The following is a 19,655-nucleotide window of genomic DNA, read 5'->3' on the forward strand; positions in this document are numbered from 1 at the left end:
CTGCCACATCCCACCCGGCAGATGACAGAGGAGACGCAGCAGCATCTCCCCTGCCTCTGGAGCCAGGTGGGCAGCACTGCGCGCACGGGGGCTGGCCGTGCCGCGGCCCCCACTCCCTGGGGACAGCCCTTGGTGGCGGGGGGCAGGCAGGAGCTTGCCCGTCACCCGCCCAGCCCCTCACCTACAACTCTCCTTCCCCCGCAGGCATCGCTGCTCTCTCGCACGCCCCGGCTCAGCGCCGACGGCCCTCCCTCCTCAGGAGGGCGCTCAGGGCTCTGCGCGGGGCGTTCTGCTGCTCCTGCATCGCGGGACAGCAGGAGCAGTAGCGCCCCGCTGCCAGCGCCCGGCGGGTCCCCGGAGATGGCCGTGGGCCCTGAGCCTGCGCAGGCCCCAGAGGGAGCAGCACGCGAGGGATGGGTGCATGGACGGCGCCCCAGGCATTCAGCTGCCCCGAGAACATCGTGCTGCCGGCCACCGCTCGGCCGTGGGTGCTTTCTGAGGCCAATAAAAGATGATCATTTTCCCCCAGTGCTCGTCTGCGCCTGGTCCCTCTCGGGAGAAGGGCGGGTGCAGGCAAGGCCCATGCCGGCAGGCAGAGCTGGAGAGCCCCAGTGCTCCCCCCAGGCTGGGCAGGGCCTGCGCCCTCGGCCTCTGCCCGGGCCTCCGGCGCTCCTGCTGCCGCCCAGCTGAGGCCTGAGCTGGCCTCGCTTCGCGGTGCCCGTGTTTTCAGCCCATCTCTGTCCTCGGGCTGTCCTGGCATTGGTTGGCCTGTTGGGCTTGTGTGTGTGGCAGGGATTTGGGGAGCAGGGGAGGGGGCTGCCGGAGCAGAGACTCCCCTGCAGCCTGCGGCGAGAGGGCGGGCTGGCCCCCTGCAGCCCATGGTCCGTTGCATCCAACTGGTAGACATAGACATGAGAAAGGCAAGGGGCTTTGGATGGAGACAGAGCAATGAGACCAGCGGCGGTGTGGAGAAAGTTTCTTCCCTGATGAGGAACGCTGTAGTGCAACCAGGCACCTGGCTCACAGACACGTGGAAGAAAAACATATGAATTCAAGTCGATGTTCCAGATGCACTGGGTCATTCTCTTCCAGGTCACAGCTGGGCAGATGCGGTATGCCTGAACTCAAGACTATTCATCGATTCAATCTGCTTTCTGGGAGACCACAAAACCCAGGCTGTTGTTCCAAGTATTTGTTAAAAATTAACTGCAAGTGGAAAAAAAAATCAAGTGGCCCAGTGGCAGATTTATTACAGTTTTAACAGGTAAAGGGAATGAATCTACTTTGTGAACCAAAATAGCAACAGGAAAGCATACTGAAGGATTTTTAATCAAATGACAAAATGGACACAGCATAAGCAGTATGTATTTATATAGAAATATATTGGTTACATTCTTCTTAAATAAAAAACATTCATTAGCAACAGCCAAAAGTATTTCTTTGTGGAAAGAGATTCATCTTCCTTCAGGGCAATTCTGGCTCTTTGTCAGGCAAGGCAAGCCCAACATGCCGAGGACCCAGGCTAAAGGAGGAAGAACGCAGCCGACTCAATATGAGTGATAAAGCATGGTTCAGTTTATTGATTTTCGTTACAGCCTTTTATAATTCTTCTACTAATTATGCCTACTAGTCACTAGCTGATTGGCTTAAGCTCTAAGGGTCGTATTCGCATGGTCCACCTACTTGCATTTAGCTTACAGCACAAGCTTCTCAGAACACTAAGTTTCTCATGCCACTATTTCTAATTCCTCTTGACTTGTTTTCGATACACAACAGTACCGTAACACAATGTTTCTCAGACCACCGTTATCATAACACTAGGTTTCTCAGACCACTATTCCCAATTCCCCTTAGCCTGTTTTCGACACACCACGGTACACAAGGCCGAAGCGTCCTTGACATTCCTCATGTATCAGCAGCTGCGAGCAGCTGCAGGCAAACCCTAGTGAGGCCCAGCATCAGCAGCTAGAGCAGGCTCTGATCATACAATTGCTCGGTGGGCTCAGGACCCTTGTCTCTGAGCCATTCTCCAACATTTACCCCTTCACTGGAAGAGGTTGCCCAGTGAAGTTGTGGCTGCCCCCTCCCTGGAAGTGTTCAAAGCCAGGTTGGACAAGGCCTTGAGCAACCTGGTCTGATGGAAGATGCCCCTGCCCATGGGAGGGGGTTGGAACTAGACAGTCTTTAATTTCCCTTCCAACCATTTTATGATTCTATGTTTCTCTGAAATGGAGGATGTCAGGGGCATAAAGACAAGGTCTTGTTTTGACACCAGTCAAGTTTCCCATTGTCATCTTGGTTATGTCTTCTGTCTGTTGTAGAAACGGCTCCAAGAAAATGACTGAACCCCAGAGGAGGTGCTCGGATTTGCAGCCTGGAGAAAGGGCTTATTCCCCACCGGCACTGTCCTACGCCCGTTCCTTCCTCAGTCAGTGGGCGGCCGGCAGCGAGCAGGTGGGTTCTGTGGGACCACAGGGTCTGCCTTGCCTGACCAAGGCAGCTCTGGGGAGGTGGCCAGGGCACCAGATGGATAGTGGACTTATTTCTGGGGTCTCTTTTCCCTCCCACAAGCTGCAGCTTTCTTCGCAGTTGCAGCACCGCTCCCTCTCCAAGCACCCCACTTAGATCTGTCCATTTTCTCCACCTTTGGCCCTTCTGCCTTTGCAGCCCTCCAGGAGAGCCTTTGGGAGGCCCTTGGCTGTTCCCTCCCACAGCTCCTGGGGATTCCTCCCAGTGCTGCCTCTGCCCAGGAGGAGCTCAGAGAGACTTTCCAGAGACTCGGGCAGCTCTGCTGGCTGGCCCCCCTGCCCAAAGGTCCCTCGAGAAAGAGTTTTAACCCGTGTTCCGCTTTTGGGATCACCTTGCAAAACCAGCACTCATTGGGAACGAGCAGTCAGAAAAGCCAAAGCCAGAGTTAAAAAAACTTGTTGCCCTTGCATGTGTAATTTACGGGGTGTTTCCTTCCTTCTCTGTAGGATTTGAGGCAGTTGGTGGAAATAGCCAGTACTACAAGTTTTTGGTATGGGGTTTTGAAAGCTGTGGGCTTGCATGTGCCCACCTTGCATTCTCTTAAAGTTCCAGTTCTAGTCACTGGAACGGAAATGGTCTGCTGAGCCAGCACCGAGCGGGACTGCAACAGGCTGGACGGCCGGGCCGAGGGTGCTGCTCAGTGGCACCGGGCGTAGTTGGAGGCCAGGAACCAGCGGTGGCATCCAGCGGTCAGGGCTGGGCCCAGGACTCTTTGCCACCTTCCTTAATTCATGGGCCGGGTGGCGGGCTGGAGCAGGGCTCGGCCCGGGTGAGTGCCCCCCCGGGGGCTCTCCCGGCCAGCCTCACGGAGCCTGCGCTGCTGGGAAATGGCTGCCGAGAAGAGGACGCAGCCACCAACGCCGTCCCCCTCGGGCGGCCAGCGCCAGCAGGAAGCTGCAGCCCGCGGAGAGCCCAGGCCCGAGCGGGACCCTGGCAGGAGCTGCGGCCCCTGGAGAGGAGCCCAGGCAGCAGCAGGTTCTCTGGCCGCAGCTGGGGCCTGCGGGGCCCAGGCGGGAGCAGGGAAACGGCCTGAGGAGGAAGGGGCGGCAGAGACGAGGCGCCCGCAGCCCCGTGCCCCGTCCCGCTGCGGCGCTCGCTCGAGGGGGAGAGGCGGCCGAGGAGCCGGGCAGGGAGGAGCGCGGCTGAGCCCGGGCACAGCGGCGCTGGGGAAGCGGCTGCCGGCGGGGTTTGTTCCCGCTCCCTTTCTGAGGGACGGACAAACCGCCCCGAGCCCGGCCCGCTCAGGCCCCGCGCGCTGGGGAGGGGGCGCGGGGCGGCGCTGGGAGGAGGGGCCCGGGCTGCCCTGCCCGGCAACAGCCACGCCATTGGCCACGGCTGAGCCAATGGGCGGGGCCGGAGGCGGCCCGGCAGTCCCGGCCGGCCGGGGGCGGGGCCTGAGGAGCAGCGCGGGGGCGGGGCCGCCCTCCCCAGCCGCTCCCCGTGGGCCCCAGGGGAGCGCTGGGTCGGGCCGGGCCTGGCCAGAGCGGGCCGGGGCCGTTTGCCTTCGCCCGCCCTCGCTGGCTGCCGGGCGCAGCCGGGCCGGGCTCCTCCCGCTGTCCCCCAAATCGGGAATGAACCCCCTGAGCCCAGGGGAGCCCCCAGAGGCAGGCATTCTCTGTGCCCCAGCGCGGGGGGGGGGTCCCTGCGCCCCGCGGGCATGCCCCGGGACAGAAGCCCGGGCTCTGGGTGCCTGCAAGGCAGGAATAGTCCCGGCTTTTCCGAGAAGCCTCCACCTCTCCGCCGGTCTGCTACGTTTACCTGTGAGAAACAAGCTCACGTCTAGCAAAAACATGTTTTATTGGGGACAGAGTCAGCGGAGCAAAGAACACAGCGCTGGGGGCAATGGGGCACCCTCTGCCCCAACAGGGGATTATTTTCATAGAGCAACCAGGAGATATCATTAGTTGAGCGAAAACGGCGGGTTTTCACCTCTTCACACCTGCAGAGCTCCTTTTTCTTTGTTTCTCCGAGGCTGTCTCTCTCAGTACTTTTCCACTGCCCTCTGGCGGGGGGGGGGGGGGGGGGGTACGACACGAAGTCCAGGTCTCTCTCCATCAGGAGTTCTTCGCTTAACCCTTTTCTGCTGGCTTCCATTCCTCCCCAGCCCCCCCACCCAAGTTCCCCTTTACATGACACCTAACCACAGACCACTCCCCATCCTCTCACTTGCCCAACTCCCCACGATGCACGACCACATGCCTAATTTGTGACCAAAAAAGCCTTGCTTAACTGTTATAATTTTAGCAACACTAATTTTAATAACAGCTTTAGCCTGACTCAATAAAAGTAATTGTTTAATTAGTTTTAGCAAAAGCAGAATTCTTCTGTTATTTATCACAAACCACCCGTTTTCTTTCTAGTACCATATTTTGCTTGAGCTTACTAACAATTAGTCTCATTCTTAATATTACTTTGTGGGCACCAGCTGATGCAGCCATTTCAGGGTTTACCAGCATAACTGCTATTTGCATCCCCTCAATGATGTGAGATATTAGCCGTATAAAACAGGGTATTAAACATGGTAAAAACACAAGCCTGCAATAGCACAAAGGAAGAAAAATCCAACCTTTTTTCCACACTCTAATGTTGGACACAACAATAAAACACTTGTTGCATGGATTTGCCGCTGTTCGAGCGAACCGTATCAGGATGATTAGCAGAGGTCCGGTATAACATATACTCCCACCTCTCATGCCTATGGGGTTGCAGCCCACAGCTGAGATAAAGGTCTTCTTGGTGGTGAGCACAGAGGTTAACCCAGTCTAGCCCTCCTCTGTTTAACAAATCCACGTGTCTTGGTTTGGGCCTGGTCAGCAGCCAACCCCCACAGCTGGTCACCCTCCCTTCCCCCTCCCCACCTGGGAATGGGGGAGGGGATTAGAGGGGTGAAGGGAGACTCGCAGGCTGAGATAAGAACAGTTTCATAACAGCAATAAAACGAGAACAATAACGATGATGGGGGGAAAACAAAAAGAAATATATAAACAGGCAATGTACAGCGTAATTGCTCACCACCCACTAACAAATCCCCAGCCCATTCCCGGCCAGCGACCCCGAGATACCAAGATCCCACAGTCGCAATCCTGGAAGCGAGAGATCTCCTTCCCAACCACCCCTCCTCTATATAGTGAGCATGACGTGCCATGATATGGAATATTTCACTGGCCAGTTACGGTCAGGTGCTGTGGCCGTGCTCCCTCCCTGCTCCCTGTGCCCTTGCGCACGGGCAGGACATGGAGAGTCGGAGAGTCCTTGAAGTCTCGGTAGCAGCTGAAAACATCAGTGTGCCATCAGCATTCTCCTCCTACCAAACCCAAAGCTAAATCCAAAACACAGCACTCATCTAGTCCCTGAAAAGGAATATTAACTCTATTTCAGCCCAAAGCAAGACAGTATCCACCCCTTATTCCATATCATTTACGTTATGCTCAAGTTCGCTATTACCCAATACAGTCTAATTGATCGTTATCCTTTCTCCTGGGTTTTAGGCATGTGCACACAGACAGCATTCCCTCAGTCACTGGGCCATCACTGCAGAATGTATCATAAGTTCATTTGGTTCATAACTTTGCGTTCCATCTGTCATTATAGTCTTTTAAGGCAGGAAGGGTGATTCTTGGTCAGTAGGGAATAGGTGACCAGGTGACCTTGCAGGAGGAAGGCATGCAGTCCCTGTTACAGTTGGAGCTGGTGGCTGATGCATCTGACACCATCTGTATTCATAGTCTATGGGAGTCACTGGGCATCATTTGCTGAAACCAATCCTGACTTTGAGTTCATGTGTTCCTTCATGAGTGTGATGCTGTTATATAATGTGTGTCAATCATAGCGATGCATTGATAGGGCTGTTTGGTGATTGACCTAATACAGTTCAATTTATTGGCTATTTTCACCTAACATTAAGACCCCTGAGGCACACATCGGACTTCCCCATTCTTCTGCATTACCCACCAAGTGCACCCAGGTCCTTGTGCAAAGGTAATTCCACGTATGGGCTTACCTTTACCTAAAGTGGGAATAACCCAGACAGTCTTTCCTAGCATGTTGTTAAGGTGCACTACTGGGACTTTATCCCCATCTACAGCACGCAGAAGGTTGGACTGGGCAGGGCCAGCCTGCTTGGTAGATCCTCTAGTATTGACTAACCACATGGCCTTTGCTAAATGTGTGTCCCAGTGTTTAAGAGTTCCACCTCCCATTGCTCTCAGCATGGTCTTTAGTAACCCATTGTACTGCTCGATTTTCCCAGAGGCTGGTGCGTGATAGGGAATGTGATATATCCACTCAATGCCATGTTCTTTTGCCCAGGTGTTTATGAGATTATTTTGAAAATGAGTGCCATTATCTGACTCAATTCTATCTGGGGTGCCATGCCGCCACAGGACTTGTTTTTCAAGTCCCAGAATAGTGTTCCAGGCAGTGGCATGGGGCACAGCATATGTTTCCAGCCATCCAGTAGTTGCTTCTACCATTGTGAGAACGTAATGTTTGCCATGTCGACACAACACCTAGAAAAGCTTGTGTTTCCTTTCTGCTAGTTGGTGGAGAAATCGCCGTTATTTTATTAATCACATCCATTGGAATCTGACAACGTCCATCTTGCCATTTGATTCCTAAAAACTGAATCTCCTGTGCAGGGCCCTTGACTTTACTCCATTTTATGGCGAAGCCAGCTCTCAAAAGAACTTTAACTATTTTCTCTCCCTTCTCAAAAACCTCTTCTGCTGTTTTCCCCCATATAAGGATGTCATCAATGTATTGTAAATGTTCTGGAGCTTCACCCTGTTCCAGTGCAGTGTGGATCAGTCCATGGCAAATAGTGGGACTGTGTTTCCACCCCTAGGACAGTCTGTTCTAGGGTGTATTGGACACCCCTCCAGGTGAAAGCAAACTGTGGCCTGCACTCTGCTGCCAGAGGGATGGAGAAAAAGGCATTGGTGATATCAATTGTGGCGTACCACTTGGCTGCCTTTGACTCCAATTCATACTGAAGCTGCAGCATGTCTGGCACAGCAGCACTTAGCGGTGGTGTGACTGCATTCAGGCCCCGATAGTCCACTGTCAGTCTCCACTCTCCATTAGACTTCCGCACTGGCCATATGGGTCTGTTAAAGGGTGAGCGAGTCTTGCTGATCACCCCTTGGCTCTCGAGTTGACGAACCAGTTGGTGGATGGGAACTACAGAGTCTCTGTTGGTGCGATATTGCCCTCGGTGCACAGTTGTGGTAGCGATCGGCACCTGTTGCTCTTCAACCTTCAGCAGTCCCACAGCAGAAGGATCCTCTGAGAGCCCTGACAGAGTGGACAGCTGTTTGATTGCTTCTGTCTCCAAGGCAGCTATACCAAAAGCCCACCTGTACCCTTTTGGGTCCTTAAAATACCCTCTCCTGAGGTAATCTATACCAAGAATACAGGGAGCTTCCGGGCCAGTTACAACAGGGTGCTTTTGCCACTCATTTCCAGTTAGGCTCACCTCAGCCTCCAACACAGTCAGCTGTTGAGAACCTCCTGTCACTCCTGAGATACTGATAGACTCTGTTCCTTGGAAATTCGACGGCATCAGGGTGCACTGGGCACCAGTGTCCACCAGAGCCTTATGCTCCTGGGGATCCGACGTGCCAGGCCATCGAATCCACAGTCCAGTAAACACGATTGTCCCTCTCCCCACCTGGCTGGAGGCAGGGCCTCTCTAATGCTGCTCATAGTATCCACTGTTGATGAAGGGGTTAGTGCGGTCTGTGCGAACCTCGGTCTCATCCTGGTTACTCACTTCTTGTAAGTACGACTCGGAAGTTCTCCCCATAGGATCAGGAGCAAAGTCAATTCTTCTACGCTGTTTGGGTAACTGATTAGCTGAGACTGGAGCAGCACTTATCCTGGAAGAACCTTGATTTGTAGCCATTCTTCCTTCCAACTCTCCAACCCACTCTCTTAGAGCGTAGGTGGGTTTCCCGTCCCATTCCTCATACCTTCTCCATGGTCACGCAGGTAATACCATAGGTTCCCCCGTGTTGTATACTGTCTCGCTTGAGTAGGGAGTCGTTTGCTCCTGATAGCCGAGACCTTAGTCTGTGGAGGTGGAGAGTAGGACATGTCCTCTTTGAGTTGTTGGACTTCTTGTGACAGTTTCTTCACAGCTGCGACAATGGAAGAAGAGAGACTTTCTTCGTAGTGCCGGAGTCGGCGAGCCAAGTCATCCATAGTTGGTCCCTCTTCGTCTCTCCAGTCAAATACTGCTAGTGCATTCGAATGTGATGATGGAGCACTCCGTATAAACTTCCGCCACATGGGCCGGGTGCATTGGACTTCATCTGGGTCTGTGGGTAGTCGCGCATCGTCTGGATCATAATAAACCATCTCCCACACAGCCAGTTCCCTTCCAGTTCCCTCAGGTATTGATACCTCTCTCCATGGCAGTCCACTTACTTAGATGACACGTAAGATCTTCCTTGAAGGGATATCTGTCCCTCACGCCTGACAGTAGTCATCTCCGAAGGCTGAGCGCTTGTGTCTTTCTTCCAATAACCTTGTCAATGCCTGCGTCCCTGGACAGGGATCCCAGTTGCCTGGCCTCTCTACCTTCTAATTCCACACTGTTGGCCCGCTATCCCAGCATCGGAGCAGCCAGGTAAGGAGGTGTTCGCCTGGATGGCAACTGAAATCCTTTCTCATGTCTCGTAGTTCACTCAGGGATAGGGATCGGGTGATTACCACTGGCTCTGCCTCCTCCTCCTGTTCTTGTGACGGCCCTGGTTCATCATCATCTTTTACAATGCGAGGGGATTTTTTAGTGTATTTCTTCTTCTGTATGGGAGCAACTGATACTGTTGTGGATTGATGCTCCAGCTCACCGCAGTACTTATCGTAGGGGTCGGATTGGCTGCAGTGTCTGTCGCCTGAGTTGGAGTGGCTGCAGTGCCTGGTGGGGGTGTCGGAGTGGTTGCAGTGCCGGTTGTTTTGCTCGCAGATGCAGAGACGTCTTCCTTTTGAGGGTACTGCAGAGTGGTGAGCAGGTTCAGTAGGCATGGGCCAGGCTCCAGCATGTTGCAATGATCTGTCTCTCTTGAGGTGTCAGGATGACAGCACACCTTTTCGAAATATTTTACTAATTTCTCAGGATCCCGCATTTGTTCAGGGGTGAAGTTCCAAAACATTGGAGGTCCCCACTGCCCTAGGTACTTGCCCATGCTACCCCACACCCCCAGCCACTCATAACTCTGTAACCCTGGGGTAGAGCTCTGGGTGGCATTCAGAAACAGTTGCTTAACCCAAAACAGAACCTGAACCACATTCAGGAACACTACAGCTTCCAGAAACAAGACAACAACGTTAATATGAGCATTCCATGGATATTCAGAGTTCTCAGCATTCTCAAGTATACTTGCAAGTAGCTTAGAGAAGGGGAAGATGGAAAAAGGTATCTCCCCCTTGGGTGCTTTCCGAGGAGAAAAGGTGGAGGGTATAGTTACTAACCCACTCCAGTAGGTGCCCCACAACTCCCATGACAGAAGATTTTATCATGCCATAAATTAGAGTTACATAATACAGCAAGGCAAAAATCTTAACCCAATTCCCACAGGTAATAAGCAGCAGCATGGGGACTACATATGGTAAGTAATGTGATGTATAACACAACTGCAGCAACAAAACCCACGATTTTAGGAGCCAAGCAAATGACATTGTAACAGGATGTGCAGTCATCATTATAACAAACTTGATAGTACCCACAGATCAAATCTGTTATTATCTCAACCCTTCGAGCCCCACGTTGGGCGCCAAAAAGGACTGTTGTGGTTTGAGCCTTCTCAGCAGCTAAACACCACGCAGCCGCTCACCCACCCTCCCCCCACTTGGGAATGGGGAGGGAATTGGAGGGGCAAAGGGAGAGTCACGGGTTGAGATAAAAACAGTTTAATAACAGTAACAGAATAACACGCTGACAGCAATATCAGCAGGTGATGTACCATACAGCTGCTCCCAGCCAGCAATCCCAAACACAAAGCCACCACAGCCACACTCCCAGAAGTGGCAACCCCCCATAGCCGCTCCTGCCTTTATATAGTGAGCACAATGTCACATGACATGGACTATCAGCCAATCGGGGCCCAGCCCTCCAGCTGTGCTCCCCCCACCCCCGCACACAGGTGAGGGCACTGGGACCTGGGGAGCCCCTGGGGTCTCTGTGCTGCAGCACTCCTCCAGCTACTGAAACCAACAGGAACTCTAGTCCAGCCCCAACCAGGACAATCAGATAGATCTCACGTTAATAACAAATAAAAATATTAATCCCTATTTCTATATGGGGAGGGTGTTCAGGAACCAGAACATGACTGTTTGGATTTTATTAATTATCAAACAAAAATAAGAGAACAAGTGTTAGATGAACCTTTGCCCTATGGGGAAAAACTATTTATTGATGGGTCCTCTCAATGCCTAGAAGGGAAAAGAATATCAGGTTATGCAGTTATCTATGGGCAGAAAATGGTAGTGTTAGAAAAAGGGAAAATAGCTGCTGGGTGGTCAGCGCAGGTCTGTGAACTCTATGCCCTGAAACAGGCGTGGACATATTTGAAACATAAGGAAGGGACAGTGTACACAGACTCAAAGTATGCATTTGGAGTAGTCCACAAATTTGGGGAAGTGTGGGCTTGTGAATGTAAAAGGGAAGGAGCTAGTACACGAGCAGGTGGTTAGAGAAGTTTTAAAAGTCCTGAATCTCCCCTCAGAAATTGCAATTGTGCATGTGAGAGGGCATCAGAGGGGAGCATCGATGGAAATAAGGGGGAATAACTTAGCAGATCAAGCAGACAGAGAAACAGCTACAGAGTCATCAGCAGTAGTAACGCCAGGGGATTATGAGAATTAAGTCGGGAATTTCACAGAACAAGAGGAGAAGGATATACTTAAAATAGGGGCTGAAAAATATCCAGAAGGAAAATGGACTTTACCAGTCCATGGAAAGCAGATTTTAAACAAAACATTATCACGAGAACTTCTGTCATTAATGCATCAGTAAACACACTGGGGAATGCAAGCGCTTTGTGATTTTTTCTTACAGAATATGGGTATATAGGAATAAACACGGCAGCTAAACAACTAGCTGCTGATTTGTCAAAAAGTGAACAAAAAGGTAATGAGAGGAAAGGTGGCTGGGAGATGGGAGCTAGCCATACGGCCTTTTCAGAGCCTCCAGGTAGACTTCACAGAGCTACCTCAAATACAAAGGTGGAAGTACCTGTTGGTATTAGTGGCTCACTTACCTCATTGGGTGGAAGCAATCCCCACACCAAGAGCAATGGCAAGCGTGGGATCCAAGGTGTTATTGGAAAACATTATCCCCAGCTCTGGATTAATAGAAAGAATAGACTCAGACAGAGGAACACATTTCACTTCAAAAATCTTACAACAACTATCTGAAGCTTTAGGGATCGAATGGGCGTGGCACACCCTGTGGCACCCTCAAAGTTCTGGAAGAGGAGAAAGAATGAATCAAATTTCAAAACAAACCTCGACTAAGTTAATGATCGAGACTCGGACGCCTTGGATTAAATGCCTGCCGTTGGCCTTATTAAGGATCCGTACTCAGCCACGAGCGGACCTGGGAATTTCTCCCTATGAAATGATGTTTGGATTACCATGTATGAGTAATAACAGGGATATTGTCAGCACAGAAGTAGAAAATCAGTATGTAAGTGTGAAACGATCAATCCTTAACTCCCGAGTGGGAAGGTCCATTTCAGGTGCTGCTGACCACCGAGACAGCGATCCGAACAAAAGAAAAGGGGTGGGACTCCTGCCTCCCGAGGAAAAGGACCGGTGGAAAAGCCTCGGGAGTGGACTGTGGTACCATCAAGTGATAACTACGAGTCTACCTCAAAAGGACTAAATAAATTTGTCGGGAGGGGACTGGGTTCGGGCGTGACACTGAAAATTTACTTACTCGCTGTATGGGGAACCACAAAAAGATATCAGGGAAAAAGCTGTTTGGTAATAGACTATGAGCGTTTTGGGTTAGATCGGGCATTGCTAGAAAATCAACCTATTAGGGTAATACCACGTCTCGAGTGCATACACGAATTTCGTGAAGCGTGGGTTTTGTGTGAGTGTGAAACGTGTAACCGCAGGTGGTATTGTATATGGAGAAAATTGTGTTATAACTGTAACAGGGACTGTGAGTATAGGGAAGGGGCACGAACTGTAACCTTGATTTGTGGGAAAAGGAGGTTAGTCCCCGAAATTTGGGATGTCCCTGAGAGTCGGTGGAAGGACACTGACAGAAAGAGCCAAAAAACGTTTGCTTAGAAACAAAGGAAGTGGCTACAAAGGAGCTGCACTTGAATTGACTGTTAAAACACGGATTTGTTACATTTGAAAACAGTAGAGGGCAAGACCAGGTTAACCTCTGTGCTCGTCACCAAGAAGACCTTTATCTCAGCTGTGGGCTGCATGCCCATGGGCATGAGAGGTGGGAGTATATGTTATACTGGACCTCCGCTCATCATCCTGATCTAGTTCGCTCTAATAGCGGCAAATCCGTGCAACAAGTGATTTATTGTTATGTCCAACATCAGAGTGTGGGAAAAGGTTGTATTTTACGTCCTTTGTGCTGTCACAGGCTGCTTGTTTTTACCATGTTTAATACCCTGCTTTATATGGCTAGTATCTCATGTTATTGAGGGGATGCAAATAGCAGCTATGCCGGTAAACCCTGAAATGGCTGCATCAGCTGGTGCCCACAAAGATAGGATATTCAGAAAAGAATGAGACAAGTGTTAGTAAGCTCAGGCAAAATATGGTATTAAAAAGAAAAGGGGTGGTTTGGGAGAAGTAACAGAAGAATTTTGCTTTCGCTAAAAGTGATTAAACAATTCCTTTTATTGAGTTACTCTTATTAAAGCAGTATTGTTAAAATTATAACAGTTAAGCAAGCCTTTTGTGATCACAAGTTAGGCATATGGTTGGGCATTGTGGGGAGTTGGGCAAGCAAGAGGATGGGGGGGTGGGGTCTGTGGTTAGGTGTCATGTAAAGGGGAATCTGGATGGGGGGCTGGGGGGAGAATGGCAGCCAGCAGAAAAGGGTTAAGCAAAGAACTCCTGATGGAGAGGGACCCGGACTTCACCCCCCACACACACACACTAACCACCCGAGAGGGCAGTGGAAAAGTACTGAGAGAGACAGCCTCGGAGAAACCAAGAAAAAGGAGCTGGGCAGGTGTCAAGAGGAGAAAACCCGCCGTTTTCGCTCAACCAGTGAAATCTCCTGGAGGCTCTACAGAAAGAAGCCCCAGCTGGGGCAGACTGCGCCACTGCGCCCAGCGCTGTGTTCTTTGCTCCACTGACTTTGTCCCCAGTAAAACTTTTTTTTTTTTTTTTTTTATATACATGAGCTTGTTTCTGACATGGCTGAAGCAAAATGCTTTATATTACATTCTTCACAGTAGTTCCCGTGCAATTCTGCCACTGCTGCCACAACGCGTGTGGTGGCACGCCCCAGCCAGGGGAAGGCTCTTCCCCCGGACAAGGCTCTCTCTGACCTGCCGGCGGGATTTTTAGCATTAGAAGGAGGCGAGTTCCGCGAAGGAGCCGCGGAGCTTGAGTTTGCTGGCCAAGTTGGCAACGTAGCCCCTTCGAGGTGGGCAGGGTGCCTGTGCTCCAAGCAGGCCATCTCCTCGCTCTGCCGGTGAGGGATGCCTTTGCCTTTCCCAGACACAGAGAACGTCTTTCTCGCCCCCGGCGGAATCTTTCTCCGGGGGTCTCCAAGCTGACCCTTCCCCCCCGGGGCAGGGCCATGAGGTGAGCGTCCCCCGCCTGCCAGGGCCCCGCTGCGGGGGCAGCAATGGGCTGGCACAGGCGCCCCCCGCCCTCCCGAGGGGCCGGGTGGGGCAGGGGCGGTGCCCCAGGAGCCCGGTGACGCGCGGAGGCCGGGCTCTGACGTCACAGAGCCCTGCCGGGCCCCGCCCGGCGCTGGAGGGCTGTGCCGCGGGCACCGCTTCAGCAGTGCCGGCAGCGGCAGCGGCGCGGGGCAGGCGCAGGGGGCCATGGCCCCCACCCGCCTCCTCCTCCTCGTCCTGGTGGCCCTGCAAGCCCGGCGTGTCAGCGGTGCGCGGTGGCGAGCGCGGGGATTAGGCGTGCGGGCAGGTGAGGGCCAGCACCCAGCCCTGGCAGCGCGGCCCGGCACCCACTGCCCCTCGGGGTGACAGCGGGGCCGGGCCGGGCCGGGGGAGCCGTGCCCAGCTCCACGGGCAGTGGGAGGCAGATGTCCTGTGGGGAGGCGCAGGGGGCTGCGGCCGCTGTGGGGGCGTTTTCCAGGGGAACGAACGGTGGGGCCGGGGGCGGCGGGGAGCAACCGTCCCTCGAGCCAGCCCTGTGCCGCCCTGCCCCGGGGCAGCCTTCCCCCGGGCTGTGTGCCAGGGCCGGAGCAGCACTGCAGGAGCCAGGCAAGAGCCCGCGGGAGCACTTCTTCCCCGGGCTGCTCGCTGCCAGATGGGCCCAGGTTGGTGGCTCTGCCGCTCCCCGGCGGCATCCCGGCTTTCAGCCTCAGGGCCGGCCGGCCTTGAGCGAGATCTGGCCGCTCAGGAAAGAAAAGAGGAGCGTTCCTGCCCCAGCCCTGCAGTGCTCCCTCTCCTTGGGCGAACCCGGGTCCCCGTGGGACACACGTCCCCAGCCCACAGCCCGGGGAGCAGATGGCGACCGGACAGGGCAGCGCTGCTGCAGCAGCCTCTGCCTGGCCAGGGCTCTCTTCTCCACGAGACGTGTGAATGAGTGATCGCTGTTTTCCTCCGCTGCTTTCACGTGGGCTGCTTTTGTGCACAGAAGAGACCTCCCCGTGAGAAAAATCCCCGAGGGGCCCTACGTAGCTTTGTCCATCCGCTGGGCCTTGAGGGGTGTTGTTGCACGTGGCCTGGAAAGAACAGTCTGTTGAAAGCCTCCAGGTGCAGCAAACAGGTCACCCAGGCCCCTCTGCAGCTTCGGCAATAAACCTCCGCCCACGTCTGGCTCCCCTGTCGTTACCTGAGCCCCTTCCAGTCAGTGCAGGTCACCCAGAAAGAAGCAGATCCCCACATCTAATGGGAACATGCTTGATTACAGCTGTGCCCGTAGCCAGTGGCCACCCAGATTCTCCGCCGGATCTTCTCTGGGAGCCTCAGGGCGATCCCACAGGTATGTCACTGGAATGAGGGAGCAGCTAGGTTTTCATTTTCTGTGCCCAGGACAACACTGAACTGAACAGTTTCTTGGCCGACGCTCCGCCGTGCGGAAGAGCAGGGGGTGAATGTGTTGGGCTCGCTGATGTGCCCCAGGGCACTCTGCCTTGGGAAGCTGTCTGGGCCAGCCTCTCCAACCCTGCGCTGCTTCCAGCGCCTGCTGCAAAGCCAGCGGGCTTGCTGGGCTGAGTTTCTTGGAGCTGGTGTGAGCGGCAGGGAGTCCTTTCTCCGGAGCGATACCTCCGTGCACGCTTTCCTTCTGGATCAGCGTGGCCCAGGCACCCAGTACCTGTCTGCACAGTGCTCCTGAGGGGGGGGGGGGACGAGTGCCATGGAGCAATCCCCTGTTTGAACTGCCTTCACGCCCCTGTATTGTTTTGTATAGTGAAATACAGTTCATGGGAGCCTCTCGGTTCTCTTTGTTTACAGACGTGGCTGGAGGCGATGGCTACCCAGCTTCCCAGCCGGCTTCCAGGGCTGACGCTCAGGGAGATCGCGTGGGTACGTCCCGGCTTCTTGCTTCCCTTGGGAGCTGCCAGCTCAAAGGCCAAATGTGAGCGAGGCATCTCTTGCGGGTGTGAGAATGCAGACGACCTGCACTGTGTGTGCCAGGTCGTTACGTGATGCCCTTCTATGTTCTGCTATTCAGCTGTGTCAGTGTATTGTATCCCAGCGCGTGACGGAAACTTCTCGTGGGTGTTTGGTTGCAGATGTGGGTGCAGGGAGGGCTCTTCCCGCTTCTCGGCTGGATCTTGCGCTGGAGCTCACCTGGCATCGCAGGGGTGAGTGGTCAGTCTCGACTGACCACAGACTAAGCACTCATTCCCAGTAGTCTATTTGCCAGAAATTTAACTTTGTGCTTTCCGTTCAGGTCCTCCGAGAGCCAAGTACAGAGCGGAAATGGAAAAATCTTCCCCGCGGTCATCAGAAGTCCTAGAGGGAGTCCTGAAGGAACTGGACAAAGCAGCACATGGTGGGTAGAGATGATTGCTCTTCACCAGAAGCCGTGGGAAGCGGAGGTGTTGGGGGCGTGGATGGACAAGCCGTAGCCTGCACAGCAGGAGGAGGGGGTCGCTCAGAGCCTCACTGCGGCCACACTCAGTTTCACGCCTTGCAGGCGCTGGCGAGCTGCAGAGATGCCGACTCTCTGCTGCCAGTCGCGGTTCAAACCGAGTGCCAGGACCAGCTGCTGCCCCGGTTAGAGCCTTACCGGGGTCAGAGCTGTTCTGGGCAGACCTTGGTACCCAGCTGGCAGGAACTGGTGCTCCTCACGCCTGGAATGTGTGACAGACTTGCCAAGGAGCTGGTTCCTGACAAGTCATGAGAGGGCCAGCACCCTGCCGGTCACCCACCCGAGGGGAGAGTGCCCTTGGGCTGCGGAGAGGATGCGCAGGCAGCTTGGGGTAGCTGAGAGCAGCGGACACTGCCAGGGCTGCAGGCGTGCCCTGGCCAGGGTCGGAGAAGCCCCACCTTCACAACCCGGTCTAGCCTCGTCGTTCTTGATGCCTGAGGACGGTCGGTGACACCTCAGTGCCAGGGAAAGGTACAAGCTGGACACCCAGCTTGAGGCCAGACGCCAAACTTGAAGGCAGCTCAAATGAAGGGCTGTGAATTCAGTCTCGGTTGGTTTAGCTGCGCCTGCGTCTAGTCGTGCTTTGGATCGGTCGGTTGTGGTTGTCCTCTTGTTTCGGGGCACTGCGGGCTCGTCAGTGCCACTTGTGAAAATGCCCAGAGTATGGTTGCAAGAGCTGGCGCTTCAGTCCACCATGCGTGTCTGTTACCCTGACCGTGGGATGGAGTTGACACGATGGGAAGTGCTTCTCAGAAGGGCTCTTTCCCCAGCTGAACTGGCTACAGCATCTTCCTGTCCCCTCTGACAGATTCTGTCATTTACCATCATCTTGCCGTTTGCCAAAAATGCACTAAGTGGAATGCGAACAAGCTCACGTGCAACCTCCTAGTCTCCCAGCAGGTCAGGATTTTCTGTCTGCTGGTTAAAGTGGAAAGGGTCTAGTGCTTAAATTGTCCTCCATGAATGACATGTCATTGGGACTAGGCACTAGGTACACCCCCAAATGTCCCGGCTTTGTTTCTAAGCGTCATGAAGGGATGTTGAGAAGTATGGCCTCCTGGAGATACTGTGTTCCTGATGAGGAACGGTTACTTCTAATTCAATTGTCCTTCTTTCTTTCTAAAGAGACGGACCAAGAGACTGTGGAGAACGAGGCGTTTCGGGGAGGACGCAGTCAGGCAGTGAGAGTGTCTGATGCAAAAACGGGGGCAATTCAGTCAACAGGCCTCCCAGGTAATTGCCGTCCTTTGATCCTCCAGCACCACGCATCAAAATCACTCCGTGTCTTCAGGCTCTTCCCCCAGTGCCCTCTACCGCGCGTCCTGTCGGCAGCACAACCCAGAAGAGTTGGTGGTACAGAGCGAGTGCTTCAAAAGCAGCAGCCAGGACCGGCTCTCTGAGGATGCCGGTCACCTCTGGGCTGTGGAGGCGCTTGCCGTCAGCGCGCCGGGGAGATGCTCCCTCGTAACCCTCCGTGGATGCAGAGAGATGCTCACCTCCCACCACACCCCGCTGACAGGACTTTCAGAACTTAGTCATTTGGGGAACAAGACCATCTGAGCCACGCTCAGCAGATGATGGGAAATGCGACTCTTAATGGAACGTACCCCCCTGCAATAGCTGCAGGCCAGAGCTTGCCCTGGGTCCCTAGAGGCCCCAGGCACGGCAGCGGGGGATCCCTCCTGTGACCTGAGGTCCAAAGGGATGCACTGACATGTCGGGCACAGGCTTTGGGGAAACCTCCACCATCCTCCTGCAACCTCTGCGCCTGAGCCATTTCCCTTTCTCTGAGGTTTTGCCTTTCTCTGAGGCTTTCCCTTTCTCTGGTTTCTATGCAGTTCTGTCCAAGCCCGGGAACGCCCACCGCGCCAGGATATATGGATTTTTTCGAAGCAGTCCAGGTACTGAGCCATCTGGCAGGGGGCCATAAGTGGGAGACGCGTCCCCAATTCTCTGAGGCTTTCCCTTTCTCTGGTTTCTATGCAGTTCTGTCCAAGCCCGGGAACGCCCACCGCGCCAGGATATATGAAGTTTTTCGAAGCAGTCCAGGTACTGAGCCGTCTGGCAGGGGGCCATAAGTGGGAGACGCGTCCCCAAAAGCGGCGGTGTGCAAGCAGGGCCCATGCTGGAGGGAAGGCGAAGAGAGAGGGCGAGGTTCAGGTGTCTCCCGAGAGGGCCTGACTCTGTCCCCTCAGGGTGTGGGTGCGGAGCTGGGGAATGAGAGCTGGGGGTGGCACTCCCTGAGGCAGGGATGGCTTTTGTCCATCTCACTCAAAGGGTCGATCGGTCCAACGGGAGCTGTGCTCCCCGACGTGCTCTCCATTTGGCCTCATGAGTTCAGTTCAGTGGGACAAGTTGTCCCAGAGGGCCAGGGAGAGCCTCCATGCAGCAGCACTAGCAGCGAGCCTCGGAGAGTGGAGGTGGGCGAGCGCAGCAGAAATTGTGCGCAAATGCGGAAGGTGACCGAGAAGGGGGAGCAGACCGGGGACACTGCGAAAACTGGGTTACGGCCACCCCAGAGTGCAAGCAAAGCTGAGAGCAGAAAGAGAGGCTCCAGAGCGCGTTGATTTGCAACGGCCTTGGGAGTTTCCTTGGCTTCTACCGAAACCAAGGAAACGGTGCAGCCCCAGGACGTTCACCGGTTCAGGGAGGCCAAGCAAGTGCGAAGGAACATTTCCTGGCAACGTCAGACCTCCTGTGAGATCACCAGTAGCGTGCGGGACACGCTAACATAGAGCATTGTTCCTCCAGGTGTGGGTGGCAAGACAAATGCAAATGCTGCGGGTCATGGAAACTTCATGGAGTACTGCGTGGAGGGTGCCGTGGCAGTCCTGGGCTCCATGCTGCTT

At 54.1% G+C, this 19,655-nt stretch overlaps 1 protein-coding gene across 1 annotated transcript; it reads left to right on the forward strand.

Moving 5' to 3' along the window:
* The first annotated feature begins 14,567 nt into the window (after positions 1–14,567).
* Positions 14,568–18,206, forward strand: LOC122153089. The gene is made up of 6 exons (XM_042789198.1): positions 14,568–14,667; positions 15,619–15,690; positions 16,164–16,235; positions 16,445–16,516; positions 16,606–16,707; positions 17,932–18,206. Exons 1-6 carry the CDS (start codon positions 14,568–14,570, stop codon positions 18,204–18,206), a joined length of 693 nt encoding a protein of 230 aa, XP_042645132.1.
* The last annotated feature ends 1,449 nt before the right edge of the window (positions 18,207–19,655 follow it).

The sequence above is a fragment of the Tyto alba genome, unplaced genomic scaffold (genome assembly GCF_018691265.1).
Source record: "Tyto alba isolate M040663 unplaced genomic scaffold, T.alba_DEE_v4.0 Super-Scaffold_15, whole genome shotgun sequence".
Classification (NCBI taxonomy): domain Eukaryota; kingdom Metazoa; phylum Chordata; class Aves; order Strigiformes; family Tytonidae; genus Tyto; species Tyto alba.